Source organism: Solanum tuberosum, unplaced genomic scaffold, assembly GCF_000226075.1.
Source record: "Solanum tuberosum cultivar DM 1-3 516 R44 unplaced genomic scaffold, SolTub_3.0 scf00226, whole genome shotgun sequence".
In the NCBI taxonomy this organism is placed as follows: Eukaryota; Viridiplantae; Streptophyta; class Magnoliopsida; order Solanales; family Solanaceae; genus Solanum; species Solanum tuberosum.
Window position 1 is genome coordinate 717,012 of NW_006239155.1, and position 16,806 is coordinate 733,817.

Below are 16,806 nucleotides of genomic sequence, written 5' to 3' on the forward strand. Positions count from 1 at the left end.
TGAGACGTTTATATAACGATAAGAAAATATATGAACTACTTTCATAATAAAGGACATATCAGCTCAAAATGATAAAATTAAAGGGTATACCAGACCCTTTTCCTTTGCTTTTATTAGGAAGATAATGGCCGTTTCTAACAAAATTATTTACTTCCCCAATAATTTTATCATATAGTGTGAGAGGGCACGCGTGGGGCGGGGGTGGAGTAGGGAGGGGGTTGAGAGTAGGACAAAGAAAAGTAAATATATAGATACATATAGATTTATATATAGTGATGTCGTCACGTGGTTGTGCATCTTTAGTTCATGCAACCCACCACTTCATTCCTTCTCTCCGTTTCAAAACAAGTGATTATTTAAATTAAATATATATATATATTATTAAATTCAAAAAAATATGATTTTTTTTTGCAAACTTATACCTAATTAAATGAGTAATATCCTTTTAAGTTTTAAATAGAAACGATTTGATTAATTTAGTATGAGAGAAATATTGAGAACACTTTTAAATTTAATACAAATTATTAACAGATTTAAAAACACTCTCTATTTGACTAACTAAACTTCAATACACCCTCAATCTGTAACAAAACATTATAAGTGGTCACAAACTCTATCGAGCTCTTAATAAAAAACTGAGAGAATTATTGAAAATACCTTTAATAATAATTTTCAACTTTACTTATTATATGAAAATTAATCTATAAAAAAACATTAAGAGGGTTTTATATTATATGAGAAAAACAAGACTATATAATAACAGTATTTTAGGTACTTTCTTCTACATATATACATGTAGTCCCTCTCTCTCTCCAATAATAATTTTTCTCTTTCACCAAAACAATTAGCAACTCCTAAAGGAGAAAACCAGTGTCTCTTTCTTTTATTAGAGGTCTGCTGCTTATAGTAGTACTCCACTATATAGCTCCCCTTATTCTGCTATACAAATTCCCAACACTTGCCACAACTCCCCAAACACATTTCATATCATATAACTAAAACAACAAAAGAAAGAAAAAAAAAACATGGTCCTTCCTCCTCTTCCAACAACAAATTCTGTCTCTTTCTTTCAGTTTCTTGCTATTAAGTGACCCCTTCTTCATAAAAGGGTAAAACTTTAGTATCTTGATTTTTATTTTCTTGTTTGATGGATTTTGGGGGTTTGGATAGTGGTGGCGGTGGGGTGATTTGTTCAGACAATACTAGTAGTACTATGTTTGTTGCCTCAGCTGAGACAAAGCAGAAATGGTATGGATCTGGTGGATTTAATAAACATGAAAGGTCCTCTGTTACTGAAGATGAATGGAATAAGGAGAGTAAATTAGCAAAGACAAGTGATGATTTTTCATCTTCCAAAGCTACTATGATGTTTCAGCAACTTCCAATTTCTCATGAGAATCAGCAAATGCTTAGCTTTTCTACACCCAACTCTCAAAATCATGTCACAATGCCTTATTATAATCAACACCCTTCAAGTGCTTTTGCTAGAAACACTTCAGGTACACTAAAAGATGATAAAGATCCTAACTTTATTGTGTTTGTGGGGTTTCTTGTTTTGGAATCAAGATTTGTTTTTGGGTGTTGGAATAATTCTATGTTGTTTTAACTTTGTTGGCTTTTCATTTAACTGCTGGATTTTTGGTAGCAATGTGCTACTGTTTGAATCTTATTTAACCAACCCCACAAATAAAAATAGAATAAAGATGGCATCTTTTTGTTACATGGTTTCTTTCTTTACCTATTTTTGGTAATAAGTTTGTGGCAATGTTGATTTTTATAAGGCATAATCAGATGAAAGGCCATAAAGAGTGTTGAGGATATTTCCTTATTTCATTGGTGTGTTTCCTTTGGTATTAAAAATGTTGTGTACCCCCCTTAAATGTTCTAGACATAGCTTTAAGTTTTAGGTATTCTATAATGCATCTTTCAACAGTCTAGTTTTCTTCTTTCACATTTGTAGAGCAGACAGAAGAGCCATTTGGTAAAAAAATCCAGTTTTCGTTATTAAAGATTTGATCTTTTTTTTTGCTCAGGCTATGGCAGTGGAGCTTTGAGTGCTGGAAATATGCATGGGTTAATAGCAGGGGTGAAAGGGCCATTCACTCCATCACAATGGATGGAGCTGGAACATCAGGCCTTGATCTACAAGTACATCACTGCAAATGTTCCAATACCCCCTTATCTCCTCAATCCTATAAGAAAAGCTCTTGAATCTGCTGGTTTCACAACTTTTGCAGGCCTTAGACCCAATGCTTGTAAGTCTTTGCTTTACCTTCTTTCAATCTTGCTATATTATTAAGATAGCAACTTTTCCCCATTTGTGCCTGAAATGTGAGATCTAGACAAAATATTAAAGACATTTGTACCTAAATTTGTTAAATCTATGGCTCAGGAAGTACCCTGAGTGATCATGTCTACTCAGGGGAAGAGCCAGGTCGGCGGAAAACTACATTGTTTATACATAGTTGATTTTAATGTATATATAGTAGACGTTGAACACCTTTGGCTTTTTCATGTGTTTGATTCTTCATGTTTTGAACACCTTTACTGATAATCTTTGAGTAGTGGATGATCTGTGTTCTGGTTATATTGGCAGTGGGATGGGGTGCTTTCCATCTAGGATTCTCCAATAGCAATGATCCAGAACCAGGAAGGTGTAGGAGAACAGATGGTAAAAAATGGAGGTGCTCAAGAGATGCAGTTGCTGATCAAAAGTATTGTGAGCGACACATGAACAGGGGCCGCCATCGTTCAAGAAAGCCTGTGGAAGGACAAACTGGCAATTCTGCCTCTGGAAACAACACCGGTGCTACTACTACTTCCGCCAAGCTGACAAACATGTCATCTGCAGCATCAGCAGCTTTGGCTTCCGGAGGGGGCGCTGCTGCATCCAACACTCTCAATCTCTCTCATCACAATCAACTCTCCAACTTGCAGCCTGCTGGAACTAATCTGTCCACAACATCCCCTTATCTTGAGAGGTACATTTCAGTAGTCTCCGTCAAAGCTCAATTACATCAAGCTGTAGTTTTTTACTAAATGATAGTAGTAAGCATTATCGCTTTTTGGAGGTAATAAAGAGTATAAGTTGTCCTTTTGATACTTTATTTGTTACATGTTCTAATATCAATCTTCAATTGCCAGGAGTTATACAGCCAAGGAAAATTTTGGTGAAAGGTATTCGGATACAAAAGGCTCTTCAGTTGTTTCACCAAGTGTTAAAGAGCCCCAATATTCAAACCAGAAGGCGCAGAATCCCTATGGATTAACCTCCAGGGCCGAATTCGGATTAGTTTGTGCAGACTCTTTGATCAATCCCTTGAATAAAAACTCTTCGCTAGTTAACTGCCGTGGCTATGTCAATTCAGATGTCAGAGATCAAGAAAGGAAATTACAGCATCATCCACTTCGGCAGTTCATGGACGAGTTGCCCAAAACCCAATCTGATCAATCCAATGTTTCATGGCCAGACATTGATTTGCAGTCAGATCCAACTCAGCTCTCCATTTCTATCCCTTTAGTCACATCAGACTTCATGTCTTCGACTTCCTCTCCTGCGAATGACAAGCTCACAGCCTCACCACATAGGTCTCGGGAGCATGAAGCAATTCAAATGGGACTAGGCATTGGTACCATCATCAGTGAACATAACCAAAGACAAGGAAGTTGGATTCCTATATCATGGGAATCTTCCTTGGGTGGACCTCTTGGAGAGGTCTTGCATAGCACTAATAGCAGCTCAGGCGATTGCAAGAACAAGTCAGCTCTTAATCTCATGACCGAAGGATGGGATAGAAGCCCTCGGATGGGATCATCACCAACCGGAGTCTTACAAAAGTCCTCCTTCGGTTCCCTTTCCAACAGCAGTGCAGGGAGCAGTCCTAGAGCAGAACACAGTAAGACAACGAACGAAGGCTCCAGTCTTTGTAATGGCCTTCTTGGAACAACTCTTATGAATCCAACCCTACCTGCCATGTAATATGTAAAACTAGGAATATGCTATTTTGTAACTCAAGAAGTGAGCCATTTCCCTTTTTCCCCTTAATGCTCACACCCTTTGCCAAATCTAATATGTACTCAAGATATTAAATGACTAAGTATTCCAGTTAAGATTTGTTCATTTGTTTACTTATGTACTATTTTCAGCCTTTTAAGGCTTAGTTAATCTAAATATTTTCTCTTAATCTAACATGTGTCTCAGGATGAGAAAATGGTCTAAACCCCCCAACCTATATCCGAAATTCCAACTACACACTCCAACTGCAAGGGTGTCCTATTACCTCCTGAACTTTATATTTCTCTATTTTTTACACACGTAAGTGCTGACCTGTCATAGGAGGTGTTCTCACCTCCTCTAGGCGCGTTAGAAGGTGAATTTTGACGAAAAATTCCTCTTTCTCCAACAGTCATCTTCCCCAACCTTAAATAAACCATTGTTTCTTCTTCCCCACCATTAACCCTTGTTCCTTTCGTAAAAAAATCACGATTTTCTCTTAAAAATAAGTAGGATTTCGTTGTTTACATTTCTACTTCAAATCTTGATTTTAGGGTTTGTAATCTGCTCTAATTTGAATTTTGAACTTTCTCGAAATTCATCAAAAATGACAAATAAAAACTTGAATAAGCTAAATTAGTTGATAAACTAAGAAATCAAGTTGAAAATACACAGCAAAATCCTTCGATCATCAACAGAAATGCATATGCAAATGGAGAAGGAGATGAAAAGGAGAAAGGATGATTTTTGGGTCTTTTACGTTTTAGGAGGGAAATGGGGAAAAAAGGGAATTGGGAGTTGAAGAGGTGGGGGACCCGGCGCGTGCAATCACGTTGGACTATTTGTTTGGTTTATGTGTTGAGGTCAGCGTTTAAGTGTATAGAAAATAGAGAAATATGGTGTTCAGGGGGTAATAAGACACCCGTAAAGTTGGAGTGTGTAGTTGGGATTTCGGGTATAGGTTGGGGGGGTTTAGACCATTTTATCTCTCAGGATTGTTCAATTTTTAATTCAAAATCAACATCAATGGCCTAATGATGTTCAAGAAATTGGTTTTACTAACATGTGCAATTGTCTGGCTGATTAATTATGTCAATCAAGTTATTTTGTATTCTTACAAGTTGGTAGGAGGCATGTTGGTTGGTAAGTTGTTACAATTGATAAGATATAATCCAGCTTCATAGTGAGCTTTTAAAGGTCATTAATTTTCAAAAAAATTCATTTTTTCTTAATTTAGTTTTTCTTTTTTTTGCCTATTACAAACAAATGAAGACGTCCATTTGGTTGAGACAGAATCTTGAGTATTTATTTCATAGATGATACATCAATTTCAATCACTTTCTGTTGGACCAACTTATATTTAATTCCAGCCTGGTTAGTATAGATTTTTCTTTACGTTTGAGTTTTTTTTTTAGCTTTTGGTACTTGGTGGACCATGGTACGGCTTCTAAAATTGAATTTTGAGTGGGTTGCCTCCATGAATTATTATTATTATTATTAGTGCATTTGAAGTTTCATGCCTTTTTTATGATAGCCAAAGAAATGTTTTCGTAAAGATTGACATTCTGGAAAGTGTAGATATTTCAGTTACTCAAGGGCTTAAAGTTCATTTCTTTATCGTGATATCAGAGTTATCTCAATTTATTGATTTACTCGATGTTAGACTCTCATATTACATTGTTCATGATTGAGATTGTTCTATCATGAAATGTGGATGTGAGGGTGTAAGACCACACGTTGGTTTGGGAAATTTAAATAGATATCTTTATATTATTTTGGACAATCCTCACGTTTAAAGCTAGCTACTAGAATTGCTTTAGGTCCAAAATGTATTTCTTTATCTAAGATTATACCATAGAGTTGTCATTTTAGTCGTTTATACTTCATCCTTTGTGACACATTTAGTTTTTATTATAATGTACTATTGGTATTGTTATTAAGAAAGAGTAATATTTATCTCTATTAGGACCGTCTTTCCCTCTTAGAAATGAACAACTTTAGTTTGTTAAGAGGAAAAATATTTTTTCATTGAATAAGAATGAGGAAAATACTTTCCCTAATAAAAATAGAGCATACAAATTCCACATTGTCCCCATGCCCACCACTCCACTCTACGCCTTACTCCGCTTACATAATATTTATTTAGATTATATATAAAAAAAAAATAAGATTATACTTTTTAATCTATATTTCGAATGCAAAAAAGTAAGTCAAATTCCTACTTATTTTATTTCTTCTAATCAAACACACCCTTCTATACGAATTTTGTACCAAATATAAATATCCTATTTCATGGTTTACTTTTTGGTTTCTCATCCAAAGTTCAGATCCCGCATTGAAGCTCATACCAAATCCGGATTGCGCATTGCAGGGACTATTCTGGAGTGGCGCTCTCAACAAAATTTTATCCATATCCTTATTTCATGGTCTTGACACTAGCTATGTTCTGCTACTCACAATGACAAAGTTCCAACTGGATAAAACCCGTACACTTTACTTTTCAGCAATCACTTTAAATACCACAAAAGAGGTACTTTAGTACACAGTCTTGTGATATGAACATCATAACAACACTGTATAATCAAAAGACTATACAACAATTCAACATTGATGGGGCATTTCGATTTCACAGAAGCTTCAATAAAAAAATTCAGTAATGATATGATTTGAAACACTAAGAAAAGAAGTAATCGTCTACGATATCTCAGATGAAAAAGATGCCAGTAAACAAAGGATCATGGAGATCTGCAACGATGAAATTACTTACTATACCAAGTAAAAGATTGTTAAAAGTTCATCATCTTCACCAGCAAGTCTTTTGTCAAGACAACATCAACATCACTTTTTCCATAACAGTTGACACAAAGTAGCAAGGAATCAAAACTGACAATGAATATTAAGGTATTTAATAATGCCTTGGGGTAAACATAACTGAACTACTTAATAAAAAAAGTGCAGCAATATGTCAATCACTGTCTGTTGGTAAGACTTATAGTGAGTTTCAAACAACAACAGTTGTGTATGAGAAAGGTCTCAAATAAAAGATATGAGTTCTGATGTAGCTCGAATAGTTACCAAATGAACTATCGGGCAATGAAGAACCATTGTTCACTATTCCAGACATTGAACGGTCAGCGCAACAATGACTGTGGTAGACACCTAACTTCAGTTTCTGGGAAAGCGATATCAAAGAGCTATTATTCACCTTGGTAAGCTATCCAATTACCATGGAAACAACCTAGCAATGAACATTAAATTATTTAATAATGTCGAGGGGTAAGACTCACTTAACTGCATCTTACTAAAAGTGCAGCAATAAGCACATCATGGTCTTTTGGTAAGGAAATTTATGGTGAGTTTCAAGCAGGAAAATATAGTGGTCTATTTGTCTAGAAAGAAACAAATTTCAATATAATCATGCATTTGTCTTCGATGTATAGTAGTGTATTTATCTCAACCTTAGCGAAAGGGGAGAAAAAAAAAGAGTCTAAACAGAGAGACAGAGCAAGGTCTCAGTTGAAAATATAAGGTTCTGATGTAGCTCAAATAGTCAACAAATGAACTACCGGAAACGAAGAACAACTGTTCACTATTCCAGACATCCAACGGTCAGCACAAAAATGAATGTGGTAGACACCTGCCTTGAGTCTGGGAAAGCTATGTGAAACTATTATTGACCTTTATAATAAGCTATTAAACAAATGAGTCGATTACCATGACATTAACTATTCTAGAATCATTGCAATCCAAAAACTAATGCAAATGGATGCATATTGACATTAGCTAGCCCCAAAACTACCACACTCTATTTCGGAAGAGTCACCAAATTAGGTTAGTAGGATTCAAACTCATAAAATGCAGTTTTTAAACTGTGATCTAATGGCAAGTGGATCGTCACACAAGATCTAGTTCACTTACCATCTTATTTAAACATATACATTCACAAAAAAATTATGAAATTCAAATGCTAACTTTACCAAATGAATGGACTATGGATTCTCTCAAACAACAAATCTGATCTACACAAGGATGACAAATTCAAATGTTAACTTTATCAGATGAATGGACTATGGAGTCACTCAAACAGCAAATTCTGATCTACACAAGGATGACAAATATTTTTTTTCGTCATACCAATCTACCAAGTCATTTGCGCTGTCACAACTTAAGGAACCAGCTGATGACTAGACGTACACTAAAAACAGTGTCCAAGATCTCACTCAACCAACACATTTCTGAGCATTAGCAAATCTTATATCAAACAAGGGTGAATATTCTAGATCACAGATCAATATATAGATGTAATGCTATTCAATGCATCTAAGCTTAATACCTAATGCTAGTACAATATACACAAAGATGAAACTATTATTTCCCAAAGCTGGGAATCACATATGACAATTCTCATTGAAAGAAGAGTTTAATCCCCCATCCATCATCCTCGGAGATAACAAAAACTGCTCAAAACAACATCACAATACAAAATCATGGTGATACTAAGAGTTGGTTTCTTTATCATTATTACATACTATTGTCACCATTCTAATGAAGCAAAAACTTGAATATACTTGGAACTAAAGTATGCAGACGAGGAAAATGGCTTCAAAGTTTTGAAATTATGTATGTTGCCTATATGTTAATAATCTATTAAAATTAAAAATCATAACCTATATAGTAGTTTAGTCAAATAAGATGAAATAACTATATTCAAATACAGATTAGAGTTTGATTAGTTAAGAAAACCTTATACAATAGTTTCTTCATTGGCTATAAATACTTAACAATAGACATATAGCATAAGTTATAAGACTCTTAAATTCTCTTGTCAATTTTTTGGGTTACAGGCTACTTAGCGAAACTTTTAGCACACACTAGAACAACATCAGTTACAAGTATGTTCTTAATTTGTTTTTGTTGTGATAGATCTACTACCTTGTATTGTAATTTTTCCTCAGCTAAACTAATTAAACTCCCAGGCATGTAACAAATTTTGCATGAAATAAAGAAACATAATATGAATAAAGGGAACCCAAATAGAATGTGGCAAAAGAAAGAGGAAAAAAAAAACGCATATTCAGATGCAAGGAAGGGCCATCGTAATTTTTATCATCGTCAGCAAAGCAAGAAATGTTGTATAAAGTGCACCAAAATATACATGTAGAAACAACAATACTTCACAACTATGATAAAACAATGGAACCCATAAAACTTAAAGCAACCGCATAGAGAATACTAACTGAGGCAACACACGGGAGATATTAACTTTGAAAGATTATATTACAGCTGTCTGAATCTGAGCAAATGAGTTTAGAAAAGAAAAAGCACATCACACGCAAGAGTCATAAATAAAAGACGGAAGACAACCTCCATTGATCAGTAAGAGAACTACTAACTTTGTCATCATATTTACATTAAGTCACAAAGCAGTCGGTTAGAATTGCCAGCATAGTAAGGGTTAGGTCGCACCGCATTACCTCTTCACTCTGTTTGGTAGCAGCAGCATTGAAGCTTCCAGCAGAATAAAAGAATTGATATCTACAGTTCCCATCTAAATTGTATCGGCACCTAATCAGACACCTCTTGAGCATCTCTAACACTAACTTGACCAGGTTTCTCATTTATCCCAGCACCCAAAATTCCTCCATATCCATTAGTAGCCATGTTCATTACTCCGACGCCACTATTAATGTAGGCGGGATAAAAACCTCCTGTATTGCCATAAGGCAATGGACCTCCCCTCAAACCAGTCATTGTTGGGTTATTCCAAGGACCCCTAGGCATCAAAGAAGTGATACCATAACCAATTCCAGGGTATGCTCCAATAGGATAACCACCTCCGAAAGTTCCAAATCCATAAGGATATTCTGCCACACTGCCATAACCCGGGACAGGCCCGGGACTATAAACATAACTAGGACTGTAAGATGGATACATACCCTGCTGATAAATGTTGTTATAGTTAGAACCATTTCCATTACCTATTCTAGAATGATAACCATTACCACTATTGTTACTTCCATCTTTTGGTATAGCCTTCTTGACCTCCACAAACTTGCCACTTAGTTCATGGAAAGACTCCTGCATAACCTCCTCAACTGCATCCTCCGAATCAAAGGTAATAAAACCAAATCCCCTTGGCCTATGGGTAACATTGTCATGCATCACAACAACATCTGTAATCGTACCAAACCTTTCAAAGTAACTCTTGAAATCTTCCTGATTTAGGCTAGCTGATAAACCCCCTACAAAAATCTTCTTGGTCCTAAACTGATCATTGCTTCTACCATCAGTTCTACTATTTCTATTCAAACCTCCACTATTCAGTTGCTGATTTTGGTGTTGTTCACTCCTGGGTATTGCTTTTTTCACCTCTACCTAAAAACAACAACAACAGGATATACCATAAATCATAAATCAAATAAACAGAAAAAAACTTCACCTTTTCTATAACAAATAAACATCAAATACACCTACATACACCCACACACTAAAAAGTTCAAATATTTGGGGAAAAGGCTTCTTTTTATCAAATTGAACAGATTTAGAAAATGGGTCCTCAGAAAAACAAGAATTCAACACAAAATCAACAAATAGAGTTTGAAGACGTACCATTCTTCCAAGAATTTCGTGGGTATCTTGTAGGGCTAAATCAACAGCAGACGGGTCAGAAAAGGTAACAAAAGCAAACCCTCTAGGTCTACCAGTTTCCCTGTCCTTAGCAATAACAGAGCTAACCACAGTTCCATACTTAGAAAAATGGTCCTTAAGCATCTCATCACTCGTATCTCTCGGAATCCCACCACAAAAAAGCTTGCTTTTGTCCAAATCCTCCATACCCAGATGCAATGTAGTGAAAAAAATCCTGTCTTTGGTACTTTAACAGCAAAAAACAAGAACCCCAAACTCGAAAAAGGGACCTATTGAATAGGAGTGTTTTGGGGAAAAGTTGAAATTTGGAACGAATATGGAATTATTTGGGATTTTGTAAGTTGATTATGGTTTGTTTCCCATATTTTAGGAGTTTATGTGACAACAAAACCCTAATCGTGAGGCATCTGTTTTCTGCTCTAATTAACTGTTTTAGAAAAATAAAAAAAAATAAAAACAAAAAGGTAGGAAAATTCGAAGAAATTGACTTTTATTTACATGGTTAATTAGGGAGGAAAAAAATTAATTTAGTAGTGATTTTTGGAGTGACTAATTCATAATAGATTAACTTAGATTGTGTACCAAGTTAATAGATAAGGACAAAAAAGATCCTCTTCATTCTATCATATACTACTTAAAAATAATTATCTCTTTATATTTATATTTCGATCACTTTTACGTACTCCCTCCGTTTCAAAAAGAATGGTCTCCTTTCCTTTTTAGTCTGTTTAAAAAAGAATGACCCTTTTCCTTTTTTGGTAATATTTTACTTTCAACTTTCCACGTGGCATGTTTAAGACCACAAGATTAAAGGGCAATTTTGTATATTTGACATAACTTTAATTTAGGGCCACAAGATTCAAAAGTCTTCTTTATTTTCTTAAACTTCGTGCCAAGTCAAACTAGACCACTCTTTGTGAAACGGAGGGAGTATTAAATTTAAACGTGAAAATAATTAAATTTAATATTGATCTAATTAGATTAGAGGTAAGAAAATTTCATATAAAGACTATAGAAACAAATTAGATTGGGGTGTAGTAGTTGTTTCACTTAATGTATGGTACTTGTAAGTTTGTCATGAACCTTTTATTATCGTTAGGAACTTTTATGTTTGTGCATGGATATGAGCAATAAAGAACCTCTAATTTTAGATAATTTAGATTTCGCATTAAGAGTAGTGGGTTATATAAATAATTATATTCATATAGTTATTCCCATTTAAAATATCAATTCATTAATGACAAGTATTTATTGGCAAAATAAAAGTAAGAACACCTCACCGAGTTTTAATTATGGAGGTCTAGGTGCATTATTTTATCAACAACTTAAAAGTAACAAATGAAGGAGAAGCATCAGACAACTTACTCTATTTTTGTCCAAATAAAATTGATTTCTAATCAATCTAGGCAACATTAGTTCAAATAAAAAAGATACATCACCATATATACTTCTCAAGTAATTCTTTGATAAGACCATTTGGTAACTCGTTGGATCCTTACCATCCTGACGCAGATTTAGAAATTAAAATTTATTAAGTTCTAGAATATTTTGGTGCAACATGGATAAAGTAGAGGCTTGCTTCTAGAGTCTTGTGTCATAAAAAGATACATGTTGCGGAGATGGGGATGGTTGGTTGGAGGATAAGTTTTATACAGTGGTGGTTGTGTTCGCAAGTCAACAACTCTCATGTTCAAAAGATGTATGTTGCGGAGATGAGGACGTTGAGGTGGATATACTAGGAGTGATAAGATCATTAATGAGGATATTCGGAATAAGGTGGGAGTGACTTTCATTATGAATAAGATGAGGGAAGCGAAACTAAGATAGTTTAGCGTGTGAGGAGGAGATGTATAAACGTACCTGTGAGGAGGTGCATAAGGTTAGTGATAGAGGGTTTAGACATGTGAGGAGGAGGTACAAAATGCTAGTGATAAAGGGTTTAGACATGTGAGGAGGAGGTACGAAATGCTAGTGATAGAGGGTTTAGACATGTGAGGGGGAGGTGAGAAAGGTTAGTGATAGAGGGTTTAGACATTTGAGGAGATGTATAAACGCACTTGTGAGGAGGTGCAAAAAGGTTAGTGATAGAGGGTATGAGGAGAGTCAGAGGTAATCTTACCAAGGATATGACCCTAGATAAGGGTGAAGGGCACATATTAGGATAGGCAAATAGTATATAGCGTAGTCAATAGTGTTATCTTTCTTTGAGCGGCTAGTGTTTGCGATGATATAAGTTGTATTAGTAATGTTCTTGTTTTTCTATTTTAATCTATATTAGTATGTTGTTTATGATGTTTTGACTATCACACAATTTATTGTTGTTTTGGCTCCTCTCTAGCAAACATTTGCACATAATTTGCTACATTCTCTTCATTGGTTCCTTTTTCTTTATACCAACATTTATTGCACTTGAACAAAGGATTTTTAAAAAAGAGTCCCTATCTCCACAAAATAGAGGTAAGGTCTACATACATCGCAGAATCTCACTTGAAAAGAATCACTCCCAAGACCTCTCTTGTCTACTACCTACATTCAATCCTCCGCAGATGTCACTTGAAAAGAATTTCACTACTTGTGAAATTTCATAGTCTAAAAATATTTTCTCAAACCCTAAAAAGGAAGCCTTTGAAAATCTATTAAATATGGGACAATTCACTAATTATATCACTGAACATCACACCAACATACTCAGATGCTTCTTATAAATCATACACAAAATGTCAGAGCTAAAAATGTAGAGCCCTTGTTGATCAGGTAAATGCTAATATTGTTTTGTTGAACTAACATAGAATCCAAAAGCTTTGTTGTTTCCTTCCACAATTTGAATAAATAAATGTAGCTGCTCCAGTGTACTCCAAACACAATGATACCAAGGAGAAATACAAAAGAGCAACACACTTCCTATTGCTTCAAGGGAACGAGTTGGTCAAAAATGGGATTATTTCTTGCCAACCAGATTAAGAAGCTTACAAATTGATTAAATTATCATTTATTTTCGATATATATATATATATATATATATATTCAAAGATTTGCTGTATTCTTTGTAGTCAAACTGTGCACATTTCGAATGCTAGTCCTATTGAATCCTTGACCTTATGTAATGGATAATAATGTAGTTCCCCAACGTCCAAATACAACACAAAAAGGAGCAAAGGATAGCGAGAGGAACAATGTTTCTAGCTTCACTTGTAAAATGACACACCACAAAAGTGTGTGCGACTCAAATTATAATTAAGCAAAGCATAGCCTTAACAGAGTGAAGAAACTATGGATACACATGTTCAAAATATTATCAGCAATCAAATAAATGATATAAAACTCTACAAAAATAAAACACAAAGTAAATGGAATTGGTGGAACAACTCAGTCCCTTAGATGTTCATTAAGAACTGCGATCATTTTCGCAAATCATTACAGGTCTGTAGAGCTCATCATCGTTAATCCACATGATATATCAAACAAAGTAACCATTTGTATATCATAATTGGAAAAAGAAACAAATGAAAAGATATGTGATTGGTTGCTCATATTCTATGGGTGTAAAAGAGTCTATCATGCCATGTCAACAGCATTCAGAACGAGGAATTGTTTATAATCATCGCAAACAACCATCATTTTTCAAAATTTAACAATCAAAATACATCAATAGCCAATTAAACAATCAATTAACTAATTGTGAATCAATTGCAAACTAGAAGAGAGACAAAAAGTAGGTGGGTGCTCATATTCTATGGGTGTAAAAGAGTCTATCATGCCGTGGCAACAGCACTCAGAACGAGGAATTGTTTATAATCATCGCAAACCCAGCCTTAATTTTTCAAAATTAAGCAATCAAAATACCATCGACAGCCAATTAAACAATAAAAAAATATCAGATAATAACAAAAGCATTCAATAGGAAAAACGAACGTAATAGATTTGTTTCATCGGAGAAACTTAGTAGCTTACAGAGTATGAGGCGCTTTATTGGGTCTTATAGAAGAAGAACAGTGCTAAAGTTACGGCTTCACAAAAAAAAAAACTGCAAAACCCTAAAAACCTTGAGATATTGGGCTTCTGTAGGCCCAGTCAGTAAGTTTATGTTCTTTTCCTTTTGGGCCTGCAATTCAAGAGGGAAAAATCACCTCATATACACATTTAAGAGTAAATATTACGGACTTTAAATTTATTTTTAAAAATTTCTTGCTTATAACAGATTATTTACGGGCTATGACATATTAGTTAAATTTTATTTTATTTTAAAATTAAATTATATTTATTTAATAAATTATTAATCTATTTATACTTTTTTTATTATTAATTAATAGATAATTAATTTACTTCCTTTTTTAAAAAACTAAAATTTTAAGTTACCCAATTTTAGGGATTTCCTTTCCTTGTTTACCGTTACCATCCCCAATCATCGATCACACCATCATCCCACACGTTTCTTCACTCCCACACGACTCAACCCACAACCCACTATCAAACTTTTCCCATTCTTTCTCATCTAGTCCAACATCAAAATCGATTACCCATCTTACTCACGATTAGTCATCATCATGTCTAAGAAAAAAATTGAAACTCCACGAAAGAGCCCCAGATTTGACGGAATTTCAACTGATGATGCTTATGCTTCATCGTTTAATATATTATCTCAAACACCCCGTCTAAAACTGTTCAAATTTCGGACGCCGGTGGTCCATCTCGTTCGAAGAATCAAAAAGATAAAAATAATGAAGCAAACCAAAATGCGACTACGGCAAATCAAAGGGGGAAGAAGAGGAAGGGGAAAGAACTTGTTGAAACCCCTCTAGAGTCTGATTCCGACTCAAATTCGAATTTTGTTGGTCAAACAAAAAAGAAGAAAACAAAAAAAGCAACAAAGGTTGAAGTCGCTGAAACATCAAAACCTTATACAAGAAAAAAAACAAAAAATAATGAACACGGTGACTGACATGCACCAACCTATAATGTTTGGATATTATAAGTTCAGGACAAAAACATTATACAGACTTCATACAGTTCTGATACACTATTTTTTAAAGTAGCACTGTGTTTTAATTTGTATAACAAATGGATGAAACGTGTATGAAATACATTTTATATGCATGTGTCTATGACTTCAATATTAAATGTTGGATATTTGTATTTAATCATGGTATAATTTTTATAGTTGTATTTTGTCTTGTTTTCGTTTGAATTAAATATGATATATATATGTCCGACAACAACTTAAATTAGTCACTAATATATACAATATCTTTAATATGGAACAAATTTTATCATTAACGATATGCAAGTTGTGTCATTAATGAATGAATAGTGTATAAATAATAAATACTACATTTAACAATAAATTTGTATCATTATGCTTTCTATATTATTACTGAATGAACAGTGTATGAGTGCGTTTCTATATGATTACTCATAAGTTGACACATGTATGAAATCTATTACTATGACTTTTAATATTAAATGTTTGGACATTGTATTTAATCGGGGTATAATTTTTATATACAAATGTTATGAATTGTGTTTTCACATTTTGTCTTATTTTCTCATGAATTAAATATGATTAATATATGTATAACCAACCCTTAAACTAGTGTTGGAATGAATTACATAATTAACTTTTTATAATTATTACTAATATATACAATATACTTAATCTGGAACAATTTTTAGTAACAACTGTATGAATTTTGTGTACTTAATGAATGAACCGTGTATAAATTAAGACAAATATGAAAACACAATTCATAACATTTGTGTATAAAAATCATACCACGATTAAATACAATGTCCAAACATTTAATATTAAAGTCATAGTAATAGATTTCATACACGTGTCAACTAATGAGTAATCATATAGAAACACACTCATACACTGTTCATTCAGTAATCATATAGAATGCATTATTTAAAATGTTTTTTGGACATTTGTATTTAATCGTGATATGATTTTTTATATACAAATGTTTATGAATTGTGTTTTCACATTTTGTCTTAATTTATACACGATTCATTCATTAAGTACACAAAATTCATACAGTTGTTACTAAAAATTGTTCCAAGCACTAAATTTATAACAATATGCATTCCGTATGATAACTGAATAAACAGTGTATAAATAATAACCAGTACGCTAAACACAAATTATTATGTTTTATATCAAACCA

The 16,806-nt window shown here is 33.9% G+C and overlaps 2 protein-coding genes across 2 annotated transcripts; one reads left to right on the forward strand and one right to left on the reverse strand.

The window, feature by feature from the left end:
- The first annotated feature begins 797 nt into the window (after positions 1–797).
- Positions 798–4,128, forward strand: LOC102582107 (growth-regulating factor 1-like). The gene is made up of 4 exons (XM_006356777.2): positions 798–1,499; positions 2,034–2,255; positions 2,597–2,981; positions 3,145–4,128. Exons 1-4 carry the CDS (start codon positions 1,148–1,150, stop codon positions 3,977–3,979), a joined length of 1,794 nt encoding a protein of 597 aa, XP_006356839.1. The 5' UTR covers positions 798–1,147; the 3' UTR covers positions 3,980–4,128.
- Positions 4,129–9,231: 5,103 nt separating this feature from the next.
- On the reverse strand, positions 9,232–11,162 carry LOC102582431 (RNA-binding protein 1-like). Its single transcript, XM_006356778.2, has 2 exons — positions 10,604–11,162; positions 9,232–10,369 (listed from the first exon to the last, which is right to left on the reverse strand). Exons 1-2 carry the CDS (start codon positions 10,826–10,828, stop codon positions 9,560–9,562), a joined length of 1,035 nt encoding a protein of 344 aa, XP_006356840.1. The 5' UTR covers positions 10,829–11,162; the 3' UTR covers positions 9,232–9,559.
- Between the last annotated feature and the right edge of the window lie 5,644 nt (positions 11,163–16,806).